The sequence below is a fragment of the Caloenas nicobarica genome, chromosome 1 (assembly GCF_036013445.1).
Source record: "Caloenas nicobarica isolate bCalNic1 chromosome 1, bCalNic1.hap1, whole genome shotgun sequence".
NCBI lineage: Eukaryota > Metazoa > Chordata > Aves > Columbiformes > Columbidae > Caloenas > Caloenas nicobarica.
This window is the reverse complement of record NC_088245.1, coordinates 209172140-209188481: the sequence shown is the minus strand read 5'-3', so window position 1 is coordinate 209188481 and position 16342 is coordinate 209172140. Positions and strand designations below refer to the sequence as shown.

Sequence of the window (16342 nt, the reverse complement as noted above, 5' to 3'; positions counted from 1 at the left end):
CTAGGCAGGGGTCGTGGCTGAAGCACATTATCAAGACAAGCCTGAACCACTGCTACTCAGAAAATATTGCTTTTTGAGTTCTAAGATATATAACTAGGAAACACAGGATGACAGAGAAGGTGAGAGCAGTCTCTCCAATATTACTTGCAATTCTTTGCTCCTCAGATTCTGAAAAACAAAACAATTTTAAATATCCGGTTAATTTCTTTTTTTATGTATTTCCTCCATTTCACTGAATGGAAAGCACTTTCATTTATGTACTTGTGTGTACTGGAATGAATTAGGATAAATCCTCTATTGATTTTAAGATTCAGAATAGCTTATATACCATCAGAATGTTGGGAGGCATTTAGTTAACGTTCTTTGCAGTGCAGCAGTTTGATATAATCAGCATGAAGCCTGCCCACGTGTAAATGCAGTCAGTGACCCCTGAGGCACAGAGCCCAACTCCGATAGCCTGACTCGCTCCAGCAGGCAAGATTCAGATCTCACATAAAGACCAGGGAGCAGGACCTACCTAGACGAGGCTTGAAACCAACTCATTGGCATAAATGGATTTATTCATTTGAGGAAGGGAACCAGGATTTACTTTTGCCGCACAGACCCAATTGTGAGAATACTTTTCACACATCGGTTTTCTTCTGGGTGAGAAGCCCCATTCAAGTCAGTATTGGCAGGACTGGACGCAGCTATTTACTGTCTAAGTTGGCATTGCCAGCATCAACATTTTTGTTTCAGCTCCACATCAAAATTCATGTGGGTGTAAAGCTTTCCCAGACGTCGAGCATGAGCACATGAGCCTCAACATTAATGAGGGAATCTATTAAGCTCTGCTGCACGTATGTGTGTGCAAGAGTGTGAGCGTAAGTACCAATTATAGCTTGGCAGCAGGCTGAAGTAGCTGTTCCATTCATACCCTGCATTTTCACTTCTTTTAACTTCCCTTAAAAATATTCCTTTGGGGCCGAAGCATGTTATGCTTCCTTGTGGCTCAAAGGTGACAGAAGAAAATGATAGGAGCTGCCTCTGAGTTATAGGAGCCCAAAAGGAACACGGTTCCTCCTGCGCTCACCCTGCTGGCTCAGTGCTTGTGAACTGGCAGGGGAGTGGAAATGAATGACAGTGCCCTCTCAGAAGTGCCCAGAGAAGGATTCTTATCAAATGCTGTCTCCTGCCAAGTCTCACAAACACTGCCAGCTTGGAATGATGGGGAGATGTATTTGGCAGCGAGGCCCTTGGATTTCCAGATGAAACTAGGGGGAAGGGATGTCACTAGCTGGGACGGGGCCACTTGTTTTTTTCTGTCTGAAAGATGGTCTCCAGAACTGTTGGGGAAGTATATTGGTGCACTTCTCACGCTGGTAAGGCTGCATTGCAAGTTTTTTCTCCTTGGAGCATCTGACAGAGTTGCTGTGAGTGCCCATTGCTGAGAAAGGATGTGTGAAAAAAAAAAAAAAAAACAACAGTCCTTGGGAAAGAGCAGCAGGAGCACGTTAGAAGTGCTGGGCAATGCACGGCAGGCACAGGGGACAGCAAACCCCTCGCTCTTCAGAGGTGTCAGTGTTTGACACATCCACTGGAAAGTGTGAACAAAATGTAGGGGAGCTTGTTTCCTTTCTATCTCACACTTGAAAAGGCATTTGTTACATGCATTTGTCTGCCAGGTAGCAATCCTGGTTCTGGAGGCATTTGCTTATAGTATTAATGACACGATCAATTTTGCAATGTGTGAGTTTCATGTCAGGGCAAGGAGAGGAAGGTGTTATAATCCACAACAGAACTCAGAAACATCATGTTTGTTTTCCACCTCCACTTAGATCTTCTCATATGGCATGGGAGCTCCTAACCAGATATCCTGCTCCTAAGTTACCGCAGTAAAATTAGTTCTGATTGCTCCCCTCCTGTGAAACAGTACTGACTCAGTTGTCTCCCTTTCTACCTGCTTTCCTCATGTCACAATTATGTTAGCTCTCAGACAGCTACTTTCTTCCTTGACAAAATCAACTTCCTTTTAGGGAACAGAACAGCAAGGGACATCGACTACTAGTCAACTGGAGCTGCATGAGAAGGTGACACAAGCTGCAGCGCTCACAATACTACGTATGAGGAAGGATGGTGCGTATTGATCTTACACAGAGAAGCAGAAAAGAGGAAATGTGAGAGGAACAAAAGAAACATCAAAGCTGGCACCATTTCCAGAAAGTGGGAAGAGAATTAAAGAAGAGATATCTGATTCAAAATGGACTTGAGGAATTTGGCTTTGTCTGCAAGGTTTGGACTGGGTGTGAGGACAGTGAGGAGCTAGAACAGCAGTGTCCAACTCATTTTCACCGGGGGCCACATCAGCCTCACGGTTGCCTTCGAAGGGCCGAATGTAATTTTAGGACTGTATATGGGTAGTTACATTTATACAGGCCTAAAATTACATTCGGCCCTTTGAAGGCAATGGCGAGGCTGATGTGGCTCCTGGTGAAAATGAGTCTGACATCCCTAAGCTAGAAGAAAAGCAGATGCTGTAAGTGCTGTAAGAGGGCTGCAGAGTGATAGGTGATTTCAGCAGGAACCTTCTGGGTAGGCTCAAGGTGGGTATTTAGATAGAAAAGGGTGATGTATTTGAAGCAGGAATGAACTGAGCAGGGAATAATGATCATTAGGAAATGAAGGAGCCGAGCACTTAAAGTCTGAGAGATCAGAAACACAATTTCATATGAACTGGATACAAGACAAGCAAAAATAAAAGCTGGTGGACCACCATGCTACGTGTGGGCAAGGGGAATGTTGGAGGTGTGAACAAGCACATCTGGGGTAGTAGAATGGGACATCAATTAACAAAACAGCACAGCTCCATTGTGTGCTGTGGCTATTTCGTCGTATTCCAGATGGTCGTGTCTCCTCCTTCCCCCACACGTAATCCGGCCCTTTGCACCTCTGCTGGCTGCCTGGCCATGTTGGCAGCACAAGTGGGCAACGAGAACCATGTGCCTGGGCTACTTCATTTCACTGTGCCACCAACAAGTGTCACTTTATGTCCCAGTTTCTTTCTGTTTATCTTCTTAGAGGTGCTACAAGAACAAATGAATTATTGTCCATAAAATTATTTCATGGAGTTGTTCTGGTGACATAAATTACATTGAATTCTTATTATTGTAAAGCTGGAGTGTGACTCTAAATGCCTTTCATAGAACAGCAACATTGAATAAATCTTTGCCAAACTCTTTGAAAGTGGTTTTGAAATTATTATACTGTAGTCAAATGGGCAGAGTTCTACCAGGCTGTGCAAAATTAGGCTACTCAGAAGTGCATCAACAACCTTAGATTGCTGTATACAGTCAGTGAGTGGCCTGATTGCAGCTGTGCAGTCGGAGTTCTACATTGCCAGAGGTGCAGGAGAAATGAACCATCTAGTCCTAAGATTTCATGGACATGGGCACATGTCATAGCATTGGGAAGCCAAAAGACTGGTGTTTTCTGTTTCCTGCAGTGTGTAATTTTCTACATCTTATGTCTCTAACTCAAACAGATGCTAAATTCCTGGGGCTGACATCAAATTCACCTTTAAGAAAAGGGGAATTAAAGTTAAGGTTGGGGAAAATGCTACAAGCCTTAACAGCAAATGAAACTTGAATCCTTGAAATGGGTCATGGAAAACATCTGGTTTGTAGCATGTTTCTAAATCATTTATACAACACTGAAAGAGTGTTTCACCACCTCTGGCTTTCCTTCCCTTTGCCTCCTTGCCCATTGCTGTCCCTCTTACCATTCCCTTCAGCAATTCCATCTCTGTTCCACTGACTCAGCCCTAATTCAATTTTTTTGCTTCTCTGCAACTTTTCTTCATCAGCTCCCTTCACTTCCCAGCTCATGGTTGCTGGGTTTTTTGTTGCAGTTTCCAGATATGCCCTCAAATCCTTGGTAATGAGCCTGCTACAGTTTATTAGCCTGTGCTCAGCTTTGTGCCTCAACAGTTTTGTGCTCCAGAAGGGCTGATTTCTAATAGACCTGAAATCCAGCCCAAACACCTGTTTTAAATTTGAAGCTACATCCGAGCCATAGTGCTCCCCAACTCAGAGCATCCTTAACCGTTTGCGATAGCGTGAAGAGTGGAAGAAGGCAGGGATGCCAGCAGCACCCCAAACACCAAAGCACTCGCTGGGAAATGACACTGTTGCAAGAAAGCGATATACATACTAAATTACAGAGGTCATCCTGAGGCAAGGTTTTCAGCACCATACAATACACAGGAGGAGAAACAGTGCTGTCAGCTCATCTGTCCTTCCAGGACAGCTGGATGTCAAGGAAAGACCGACACTTTGGGGAGCTTGTGAATGCAAGACAGAGCGTTTTCACAGGAGCTGCATCCTGACTCTGGAAGGACTTTTCACAAGAGAAAAGAATGTTGTTTAGGTTTGCCACTTCACTAAATATAGGACTCCTATCTTCGCATTAGTTTCTCTTCAGATACATACTCCTTTCTCCTTTCATTCTCAAGCACACCCAGGCACACAAACAAAAAACAAATGAGGTATAAACTAATCAAACTTGTTTTCTTCAGGTCAGAAAGGAAAAGAGATAACATTTTGATTTCAATTTCCAAATCTTTGGGAGGTGCTCAGATATTATCTGTCACAGTGCTTCAAGCTCCTCACTGTAATGGTATCAAGTGGCTCCCAAGCAATTAAAAAGCAACAAACAATTACAAAAATACATTTTCACATCACTTCTCTTTCCCATTTCTGCTTCTGAACAAAAATAACAAGCAGAATTTTTAACCGAGTAGGGTAAAACTGTGAGGTTTCTGTGCGTATGAAGAGCTGTAAAAAGGCTAAATTTATTTTTGAGTTTTGACCTCTAAGACCGAGGTCACTTTTTGTCCCCTAAGGAATGAGATATTTTGTCCAAATGTGGTCTCAGTAACTCCTAGAGTCACAAGCTTCCTCTGTTTGGATAGCGTCACCGTTCCTGGAGAAATCAACGGGCATAATCAGAGAGGAACTAATGGAGCCTAAATTACTTAGGCCAGTTCCATGGAAGTTCTCCAAATAGCAACGTGAAATGAGGTGTTGAAATCCTGGTCCTAGCTGAAGTTAGCACAAAAAAGAACCAGCAGTGTCAAAATTTTTTATATCTCTGATTTACAGTGTAATTTGGAAACAATACAAAAAGATGATGTACGCGCAGTGATTTGCATTGCTGTATCAATAGCCTATAGCAGTCTCAGTGTTTTCATGTGCAAAGCTTTATGCTAAAGCTGCCTTATCTCAGAATCCGTCGCTGTACACATCAGTGATTTATTTCTCCAGCACGGATACCTGGGACTCCAGAAGCAGTTCTGAAAGAGCCAAGAAATACAAACACTACAGCATCTTCAAAGAGCCTGGCATTGTGAAGGAACCAAGTTCTACATGTGCGAGCACTCCTTCCACACATGCAGCAATTGCATTATTTGGGTTCAGCTTTCACCAGATGTCCTTCCTCTGACACTGATTTTCCTTACGCATTATAAACAGATAATCCTACTTATACATCCTGTCAAGCAGACAGAGCCGAGTATCATTTGTATACTGCTTCTGTTTAAGTTGCCTAATAAATATTTCAGTGGCTTCATGGATGAGGGACAGTTCCAAGACAACTCATCAGGAGGCACTTCTGGGAGAGGAAGAACATTTGTCTGCCGGAATCCTGTGGTTTCACTGTATTATTCGCTGCTGTGTGTTTGGGAAGGAGGAGAAGAGCCCCGTTGGAACAAGTAATGAAAGTTGCAGAGCTGGGAGGCTGCGGCTGCACTTTGGCAATGCACAGTGAGAGGTGACCACTCCAATAGCTGTTTCTCACTGTTCCACTGCGTCTGGGTCATACAGGTACCGGCACTGCAGAAGGGACAGTCGGGGAACTGAAATATGAACAGAAATATGAAGTAACTTTGTACAAAATCCCAACAAGCCAAGGGCAGAGCCACTAAGTCCAATAACCCTGAGAAGCAGCGTTAGCTGAGTGGCAAAACAGGAGGAGGCTGAGCATGAAAGACCTGAAAACCACCGATATTTTACGCTTGCCGCGATGTACGTTTGAGAAATTTTTTGGCAAGATTTCAAACAAAAATAGCTCCGAGGAGAAGCACGATCGCGGCAGCCACACAGCTCCAAACTCCTCATCGCCCGTGAACAGATTTTTCCCTTTACACTTTCACTGAGGCGGCACTTGAAGGAATTTCCACAGACAAAAAAACCCTTCCAAGCTCAGAAATACCCTAAAAGGGCGGAGACACCCCCGCCGAGATTTTCACACAGAGCTTTAACCCCGCCCCGCCGAACCAAACCGGGGCCCACCAAGGCTCCTGCCCGAGGGGAGGGGACGCACCCCCCCGGCACGGCCCAGCTTTGGGGGGTCTGTCCCCGTCCCCGTCCCCCCCGCCCTGAGGCGCTGAGGGGACGGACCTGCCGCCACCCCCGGCCCCAACGGCCGCCGCGCAACGGCCACACCCGCCCCACGTGACCCCCACCCACCGCCCCCTGTCGTTGCCCTGAGGAGCTTCGCTCGAGGCCGCGCCGGCGAGGAGGGGGGCGGCGCGTGTCACGTGGGCGGGGCGCCGCGGGCGTCACGTGACGCGGCGGCCCGGCAAGGTCCGAGGAGGAGCTCCGCCGCCGCCATTTTCCTGCGGCGCCCAGTGTGTGTCCCCCCCTGTCCCCGGCCCAGCGGAAGGCGCGCAGGGGGAGGGGACGGCGGCTGGGGGAGGGGGGTGGGAGGAGGAGGAGGAGAAGGAGGAGGAGGGGTCCCTGCTCGGGTGACAGGTCCGTCCCTGAGGGCGGAGCGGGGGCCGCCTGCGGCACGGCGGGGTGAGGAGTCTGTGCGGCACCATCCCCCGGTTTAGTCGTCCCGGCCCCTGAGGAGGGAGCGGAGCCGCTCTCGGTCCCAGCGCCGCCAGCAACCCCGCCATGTCCGGCCAAAGCCTCACCGACCGCATCACGGCGGCGCAGCACAGCGTGACCGGCTCGGCGGTCTCCAAAACCGTCTGCAAGGCCACGACCCACGAGGTCATGGGGCCCAAGAAGAAGCACCTGGACTGTGAGTACCGAGGGCTCTCCCCGCGCCTCCCCCCGGGCTCTGCCGCCGTCCCGTGGAGCGGAGTTCCCGCTGCGGGGCTGCCGCCTTTGCCAGCCGGGGACGCGGAGCCGGGTCAGGCGGGGGAGCGCTGGGGGCTGGTAGGATCGGGGACGTGGCGATGGGAGCTTGGGAGAGGCTGTTGGGTGGATCTGCTCTTCGGAAGGGGCCTCGTTAGCCCTTCCTGATGCACAGGGCCCTGGGGAGTGGGAGCTGCCGAAGCCCCTTTCCTTGGAGACCGGGAACCACAGAGGCCAAGCAGAGGAATGGGCTGTAATTTCCTTACTAATTGATCACATTTGTGTTTTGCTAGGGCCGTGCTCCCCCATTCTGTAGAGGAGGTGCAGGAATTTCAAGAAGAAATAGCTGATGGGTTAATTCTTTCCCACATAGTCTACTGGAGAAAAAAAAAAAGAAGCTTTTCTGTCATTCTTGTTACTCTTCCATGTAGAAGAATATGAAACAAGTGCTTGAGGCGCTAATCTCTCTTAGTGAGGGTGTTGTTCTTGGTCTTATCCTTTCTAGTCTGTCTCCTTCACTTGGGAAGATGGGCCTAAGAGGACTTTTTTAGACCTTCGGTACTTGAGCTTAACATACCATACAGCAACTGGCAGTTTTTCAGCTTAGATCCAAGGTGGGAAGGCTTAAAAGGTTTTCTATCAACTCTGTCCCATCCAGGTGATTACGAAGAGAATGATGAGCACCAAAGTTCATATTAGTGTGTCTTCCACTAAGCTGTGAGGTCACCGGACTGAGGATGTTCTTGGCTTGAATACCTGATTATATTGCATCTGTTTATTCTGGGCCTTTTGAGGACCTGTCTCTCCTCTCTGCTTCCCCTTCGCTTCCCTCAATACGTAACAGAAGACACTGGAGAGGGATCTGCGGCCATGCCTTCTGTATGTGTGCTTTCTCCTTTTCTCCCACCCACATCTGTGAGGAGAAGGTTGGGCCTTCATGTGTCTTGAATTTGTGCCTTCTGAGTCGCTCTGTATCTAAATGAGAAGACCAGATGATAGTACTAGGATTAATTGTACTGTAGCTATTTCTTTTTTTCCACCAAAACATGTCTGACTTAAAGGTTTAAGGAATTCTTGTTCTGTGAGTACCTAAGAAGGATGTGATCCATTTATTTTAGAGTAGCCCCACAACAGCTGCCTCAGTTTCTTTCTGGTATTCCGTCTTCCATTTCATCTCTTGCCTCTGAACACTAAGTAGCAACTGAGTGATTTTGTTATTTTTGGGCAGCCCAGCGTGTCAGGAGGCTGAGGAAGTCTTTGGGCTTTAAGTAACTTAGTCTCACATAGAGAAAGCACCTTGTCATATAGCTTAGATGTGAAGTTGTGGTGTCGCTGTATTTCACACAACAGAAGGAGAAACTTTGTCAGGTTTAGCCTGGAATAGTACTAAAAGTACAGTTTCAGTAATACGTCATTTAGCAGCTGAATTATTTCCTGATATAAGCAATATGAAAAACATCAAACTGACCAGACAACTGCTCTTCAGACTGACATCTATGCGAGGGTGTGTGTACAAGGGTGGTATTCTGAATGCCATTGCTAGGGGACATCCGAACTGAGATGTTGCTGTAGAAGTGTGCTTGAACTTTATTAGAAAGCTACCTCGTATTTGCTGGATGTATGCTGCCTTTAATAAGTTTTTTGGGAGTCTCTGTTCCTGGCATCAGGAAATGACACACGGTTTTGCATTTTGAAAATTTTCTTTGTTCATACTATTTATGGTTGTATGTTTAAAAATGAGTGCTTTTTGCCCAAGCTGTGACTCAAGCCCCACTTCTGAATTATTTGCACATATCTTCCTTTTACAACAAACATTTTAACTACTGGGTAACTCCTATCAACTGGCATCTCACTGTGAATGACAATTAATATACCAGTCTTCATAGGTAGCATGCTTCCTAAATATTTTTCTAATTAGTGTTTATTGTGACAATGACAGTTAAAACTGACTTTAATAAAGGTTGTATCCTGGATGAGTTGATAAGCTGAGTTTTCTAATACTGTCCTGGAATGAAGTCTTAGTTTTGTAGCATTTTCTGTTACTGTGACTTATATTCCTGTTAATGGGATATTTTTATTGCTTGTACAGCTCTCAATCTCTGGCTGTCCTTTTTCTGACATTCTGTCTTTATTAAGCTTGAGCTGTCATGAACACATTTAAGTAGCTCAGCCTCACATGAACTCATACAAATGGAGGGAAGTCCAACATAGGTACCTGTGCACTTTATTCCTATCCTTATTTTTCATGCTCTTGACTGTCTATGGAGTTCCAAAACTGAAGTGTTCCCCATCCTGAGTTTGCATATCGCTTCTGTATTTCCCTCAGTGACTGCTATCTTAATAATCCAAGAATGTAGAAAGACATTCTTAGCCCATAATGATAAAAATATAATCTACTCCAAATAACTTTCTTTTGCTCCCATTGCAAAGCTTAGTTACTTGCTTGGTTTGAGGGAGAAAGAATTAGAATTCTAATTTACAAGTGGACTTGGCCGACGGTAGGTAGCAACAGTCATCTTATGGTCATATAGTTGCACTCAGAATATGCTTTTTCTCCTGTTTTGGAGGTCCAGTTTTATAGCTGGGATAAGTATTCTCCATTTTGTAATCTAGGTGCTGCATTTGTAATGATGGATTACTTGTTCTACAGTAATCAGACAGGTTTAATAGTCTTGAAACCCTCCAAGCATAGTTCATGAAATTTCCCTTACAGAAAACCTACTTTCACTGGGACTTTGTCCTAGTTTTCACACCTCTGAGTAGTGGTAGCTCAAAACTGGTTTGTGGCTTTAACTAGTACGCTGTGAGTTATGCAGCACTTTCTTTTTCCCTCAGCTTTTGGTTGCTGTGTTCAGTGCTGTGTACTGATGCTAAGAAAAGTGCTTTAGGTTGTTTAAATGTAAATGGTGCTGGAAATCTTGTTGCCAGGTGTCACTCTTTTTTACATTATTCTGATGGAAGGGAGTTGTGGTGGATAATTCATATTAGGAAAACCAAAAGATACGTAGTTAATGCCAAGTAGAAAGTTTCACTAGGTCAGTTCAGCGAAACTGTGGTAGGAGTGATATCTCGATCGCGTAAAGCTTTGTGTATGTGTGCGTGTTGTGGAGTTGTAGCTAAACCAGCTTTGATGTGAAACACATCTAGGGTTGGGTTCTTGAATGGGTATGGCATAGTAACCCTCTCTGTTAGCTAATGGGGTAGCTCTCTTTAGAGGAGAATGTGGATGGATGGCTTGGAAGGAAGTTGCAATGCTGTAATTATCCACTCTCAACAGGAAACCTCTCTATACTTATGCCGAAGTGTAACTTCCTTGACTTCTTATTGTGAAGAAAAATCTGTATTTTTAAAAAAGACACTAAACCAGCACCCTGCTCTGTGTTGTGTAGATGCTTGTGAGACAAGCTATTGAAGTGAAAGTAAACTTAATTGAGCTTGTCTGGGAACTTATTTCCCAAGTCCCTAGTGTCAGCTCATTTGGTTTTGTCTAGAGGCTACTACTAGTACAAATAAAAGTCCAGCTAAAGATTTGCTTTGTGTCTGTGCTGGGGACACCGTCCGTTTGTTTCCAAACAAGATGGTTCGCAGAGGGTACCTTGTAGAACTAAGGGACAAGGATCATTGCTTTTCCCTGTATCTCACAAGAGATTTGTAGTAAAGCTGGGAGAACCAGTGTTTTAAGTGCTTGTCTGCCTTCGCATACTGAAGTGTAACTGGCTTATTTCAGTGATGTGGTGAGTTAACTCCTGGTGTCTGTGGATACTACTGTGTTCTCTGGTAGAAACAGATTATCCACATTCCTCTTATCGTATTGTAGTACTTCACCAAATTAGTATTTTCTTCCTGGTTTTGGCAGGATTACCTGGAGTTTGTTATGGCTTTACTTCCAGTTTTATAGTTGAGTTAAAATTCTGGACGCAATCCATTGTTATTTTTGCTTAGAACTGTTCTATGTAACTGTAATTATTTCAAATGCAGATAATTGCATTATTACAACTTTCTTTTGAAGTATTCATTTTTCTCTCTTGAGTTCTTCCATGATTCCTTTATCATTTATTCCTTAGCCAACTTTTCCTAACCTTTTACTAGAATTCCTTTGGAATATTTGTTGGTGCCTTTTAGTAGAGTACAAGAACTATCATACTCCTGTAGACTGCCAGAGGGCCAATTTTCTACCACAGCTGCTCATCTGCAGAGAGAATAGCCATTTAGTTCTGCAGCTGTTGTTTTATTTTACTTAGCCTGAAGCAATATTCTACTTTGAATGAAGTAAGAGGGAGGAACTAAGGAAGCTGTAGGACACCTGCAATCAGCTTAATGTGAATCTTCACACTGACACTGTTTACCATCAGCTGTGGCTTTTCAGGTGTCATGGAACTTTGGGGTGTAGCTCTAATTGTGAATTTTAAGGTTTGGTGGGTTTTTTTATGGTGCAGTCATCTCTTAGATCTTCTAAAAGTGATGCTTGGAAGAGGCATTCTTTTACAGTTCAGCCTGTGACCTAATGATCTACTTCAGTCTTTGGTTCCTAATCTTAAGATCAGTTTTTGATCTGTAGATGTGAAAGTTTTAAGTTGTTCCTAGTGACTTGGCTCACAAAGTAACACTAGTTTGTGTAATAGTACAAAAGAGATGACTTATTGAACATGGAATTCAAAGCTTCTCTTATTTTGCAATGGGTATGTTGCTTTATTTAAAGTATGTGGTCAGTACACTGCAGTAGCGAGTGATGCTGGTAGAATGCTGGGAAGTTCACTTGGCAGATGTTACTGATGTCTTGCTCTCTGGAAAATGCAACATATTTTTTTGAAGCAGAGGTGCATTTTGTATTTGAAAGCTTAATTTTTTTAACAGCCTCCTTAAATTTAAGTTTCTCAGTATCTTTAAAATCTTTGCACTCATTAATTGTCAAACATCAGTTACCTCTTTAAAAAGAGCCCACTGGTCTACTACTGGTCAGGTATATATGCACTCTTATTTTCTGTAAAACATGTAGAAGCTGTTCCTCAAGCATGTTAGAAGAAATCAAGTAAGTATTGTAAACGATTCGTTCATAAAATCTTCAAGTCCTGCAGTGGGACAGTTATTAAACATTTCCAAATAATTCATAATACAAGTTTAAAGCAATAATCTCATGTATGTGTTTTTCTAACTATCTTAGCAAACTCTCCTGCTGCAGCAATGAAAACTTTGCCTTGTGTCAAAGAACTGTTGTGTTTGTGGGTTTTGTTGTTTTTGTTTTGTTTTTTATCAGTGTGTGACTTTAACCATTTAGATTTCCTACCAGTTGAAGTCTTAATGCTAGAAGTAGTTGTAATTTGGAGCTGAATGTTATCTTGCAAAATCTTAGGTAGAGGAGGGAGATTTTATTACTGATTACATCTGCACCAGATTAGAAGTAAGCAAGAAATAACTGGCCAAAAAGCTGCAAAAAAGTGGAAAGGAAAGAAACTGATATAAAATCGTGGGGTTTGATATTCTTGCTCTCTTAGCAGTCTTCTCCTTTGTGAAATGTGATCGTGAGCAAGCAGGGTATGAACTTTTATTAACGATGTATCCTTTTAAACTCAAAGGAAACAGAAATGCTGATGCACTTCATTTCATCCCTAGATATACATCAGAGCTTTATCAATTAGCTGGTAGTTTCTAAACCTCAAAATTATGTTAGTAAGTTCAGTGCTAACTTGTCATACTCTCAAGTCTACTAATAGCAAATCCAAGTTATGAGTAATATGTGACAAATCAGCTGTTTGAGATTTGAGAAATTAGGGAGCTAAGCTGTATCTAACTGTGGCAAAATAACCTAATGAAGTCAAGCGTTTCATAAAGACTTAACAAATACACTGGATTTTCTGATTGTGACTAAAGGAGCTTAATGAAAGTAGGTTTATCTGGATCATTTGCAATAGCAAACATAAGGAAATTAGGCTTTTATAAGTTTTACCTCAAAACTGAAGGTGTAAAATAACAAGATCTACACCAAAATTTAACTTGGGAGTGTCAATTCCTAGCATGAAGCATAAGAAAACTTACTGGAGTGAATGCGGGTGGCATAAAGGGGAAATCCTGTGGTTTTATTTTAATTCATGCCATGACATATACATGGTCTTTAAAATAAAAAATAGAAAAAGTGGATTTTTTACTCATTCTGAGCTCTCCTGTATAATTTCCTTCAGGCCCATGTTCATTGACTGAGGACCAGTTTACCATATCAACACCTCCTTTTTCCTCTTTCCATGTGTTCTCTTGAAAAGACACTTTTGAAATCTTCACTTAATGTTCTTTATTGCTTCCTCCCAAGCAAGCAGTCCTTCAGCCACAACATCCATACGCTCCAGCCGCGCTGCCTTTCTAGCAGCAGTGATTCTTTTGCTTATGTAGGAAGTGGTAAGTTTGCATGGGTTGAAACCACATTCTGGTATTTCACATATTTACTCTAAATATGGTACTTGCAGTAGCATGTAGCTCAGCTATTGCCGTTGCCAACCCTGTGCTATGACATCAATTAAGTGTGTCTATTGTTTGTAACGTTTGCCAGTTTTTAATAGTCAATTTAATACAATTTAAATTAGGGGTCCTTAATAACAGTTTCATAGTCAAATAGTTAAAGTTTTTTCCACATTAATAGCTTGAAAAAACTTTTTATAAATCCTGTTGAAGAAGGTGACAATGAAATTCATATCATTCCTCTACAAAACTCACCTTTTCTCCCCCCACACCCCTCCAGAGTCCTAGCAAAACCATCCCACTGGTATTCTGCTGCACAGCATAAGTTTCTAAAGTAACAATAGTAAACTGGATTGGAAAACCCAGAATGGATAATACACCAAGTTTTAAACTCAACTCAAGTTAAAACCAGAAGTAAACATATTTTAAATGTATTTGTTAGGTTTTTATTTTGATGCCTTTAATCTGGCAGTAAATCTGCTTGGAGCAGTTCTGTCTGTGATTTGTTCCTTTATCTGCCAAATCAAAAGGTTGAGTGTCTTGGCTATTAAAAGGTCGAAGTAGGTGTCTTCATGTTCTTTGGCATTCTTAAGGGCTGCTCGTAACTCGCTTTGCTGTTGGCAATGTTTGGATTCTTCTGGGTGGATAATGAGCTGTAATGCGATATGGCAACGTTCCTGTACCTCTCTTGCTTTTCAGATGCTGCTTTTTGTTGTGGGTTTAGTTTTGTTGTGTAGTGCTGTGTTCCTCTTTTCTCCCCTTCTCCCCATATGTTCAGAAGTCACAGCATTTTTACCTACATTTGTTTGCAGTTGCACTTGGTTTATTTGGCTGATATCTCCGCTCTTGCTGACAAATAGGTCGATATTTAATTGGAAATTGGGTCACATTTGAATTTCATTTATCCCCTTCTCCTCCCTCCCCCCGCAGTATTGCCATAATGGTTGCAGCCATCATTGCAATCTATTTCAAACTTCATGAATTTTTCTGATCCACAATTCTTGATCTGACATTATTTTTTAATGTGAAGTGTTAACAGTTGTTTAAACTGTTGTGATGGTTAAGGCACCGTACTGAGAATGGTGGTGTAATTTGGTTGGATTTAATTGTCTCTCCCTTTTTCTATTTACCACAAACCAGTCTTACTATAGGTCCATATTCTTAAGTTTCGTATTTACATAAGTGATTATATCAGTCTGTAAATTTTAGGGATGGAATTCAGGTGTGTTATTTGCAATTACTTTTTATTCATCATGGGCTACAACTAGTACTGTTCAAATCAAAACTTCAGTTAAACAAGAAAAAAATGCCTTTCTGAACAGTATCCTTGTGTTCTTTTTTCTTCTTGACAAACCGACTTGGTTTACTATTTAGAAATACGCTGTAATCCTTAGGTAGCTTTTAATCTTGAATTAATTCTCATGGTGACAGTCTATGTCACTTTGCTTTCATTGATACAGACATGCTGTAATTAGCTGGTTTTTATTCAAATTACTGAATTTGGATTTACTGCCCTTTTCATATTTTTTCTGTAATATATTAATAACCTGTCTTAAACTCAGAGTTATTTCTCCTCAGAGCACTTGCATTTCAGTCATGAGTGTCATAGTATAGCACTGCAGAATAAAATTAAGAGTATCAAAAATATGAGTGGATTTTAAGTAGGAATGAAAGAAAAGTCAAAACCAAACATGAGCATTTCTGCATTCCTGGGCTGTAGTTATTTATAATAAGGACATGAAATGCATAAGAAATTGCTGCATTTGATTAGCTGTCTGATGGAAAAGCTCAAGATGCACAACTCCTAGCTGTGAACTCTTTGAAACACAGGGACTAGCACACTACGTTGTGCTTTGGGGGGGAAATGATGGTCTGGATACAAACTTCTATTTTTAAGTTCTTGGTAGTTAAGAGAGAGCTGGTTCAAACTTTCTTCTAGATTGGTTCAGTTAGAACACTTTGCCACAACAGTAGCTTCATTAAGCCTATCAAAGGTAACTGAAGCTAAAACATAAATTAGGTAAATTTCCTGGCAAACTGCTTTGCATTAAAAATATGGACTATGCGAAGTTTGTTTCAGTGCTGAATTTGGCATGTAAGTGGTTGGAAAACCAGAGACACTTTTGTGTTGTTTCTCAAATACCAGGGAACAGCACATTTCAGCCTCTGATGTTTGGAGTTACGAATTTGAAGCTGTTACGTTTTTAGAGGTTGATTTTCTGTTTTGTTGGGGTTTTTGGTTTGTTTTGTTTACACACAGCTACTTTATGAAGATAATTTCTTCAGATTGAATAATCTGTAAGTAAAATAAAGTGCATTAGAGGAAATACTTTTGTCCCTGTTTTAAACTGTTAATGAGAAGCCTTTGTAGACAGAAATGTGCTCAGCCTCTTGGTATGTAGCAGGGCTGACACAAGATGTTAGAACACCTAGTTTTACTATAGCTCCGTATTCTCTTTAGCTCTCTGAGGTTTTAACTAGTGAACAAATCTTACTTTGAAGCGAATGGAGTAACTATATTTTGCATTGTTAGAGCTTTCCTTTAAGAAAAAAAATTAGATAGAATCTGGCTGAAGTCATCTTTCCTTTTACTGAGGACTAAAAGGCAGACGTTATTTACGTCTGCTCTTGGCTTTAGTTTATCTTAGAGGCTGTTTGTGATTGGGACATGCCCTTGTGCATGGTAAATAGAGAAATTCCCCTCTGAAAGCTGTGGGTTACGGAGGAGTTCTTTCTGTGTATAACCTCTGGTCCCTTTTCAAACTTAAGGATTTGAA

At 42.3% G+C, this 16342-nt stretch overlaps 1 protein-coding gene across 6 annotated transcripts in view; it reads left to right on the top strand.

The window, feature by feature from the left end:
* Positions 1-6767: 6767 nt before the first annotated feature.
* PICALM (phosphatidylinositol binding clathrin assembly protein) overlaps positions 6768-16342 on the top strand; it is a 72352-nt gene continuing 62777 nt past the window's right edge. For all 6 annotated transcript variants that reach the window (XM_065658353.1, XM_065658321.1, XM_065658312.1 and 3 more), the window contains exon 1: positions 6768-7062. In XM_065658353.1, coding sequence (XP_065514425.1) covers positions 6933-7062 — 130 coding nt within the window. In that variant the 5' untranslated portion in view covers positions 6768-6932. The remainder of the gene's footprint in view (positions 7063-16342) is intronic.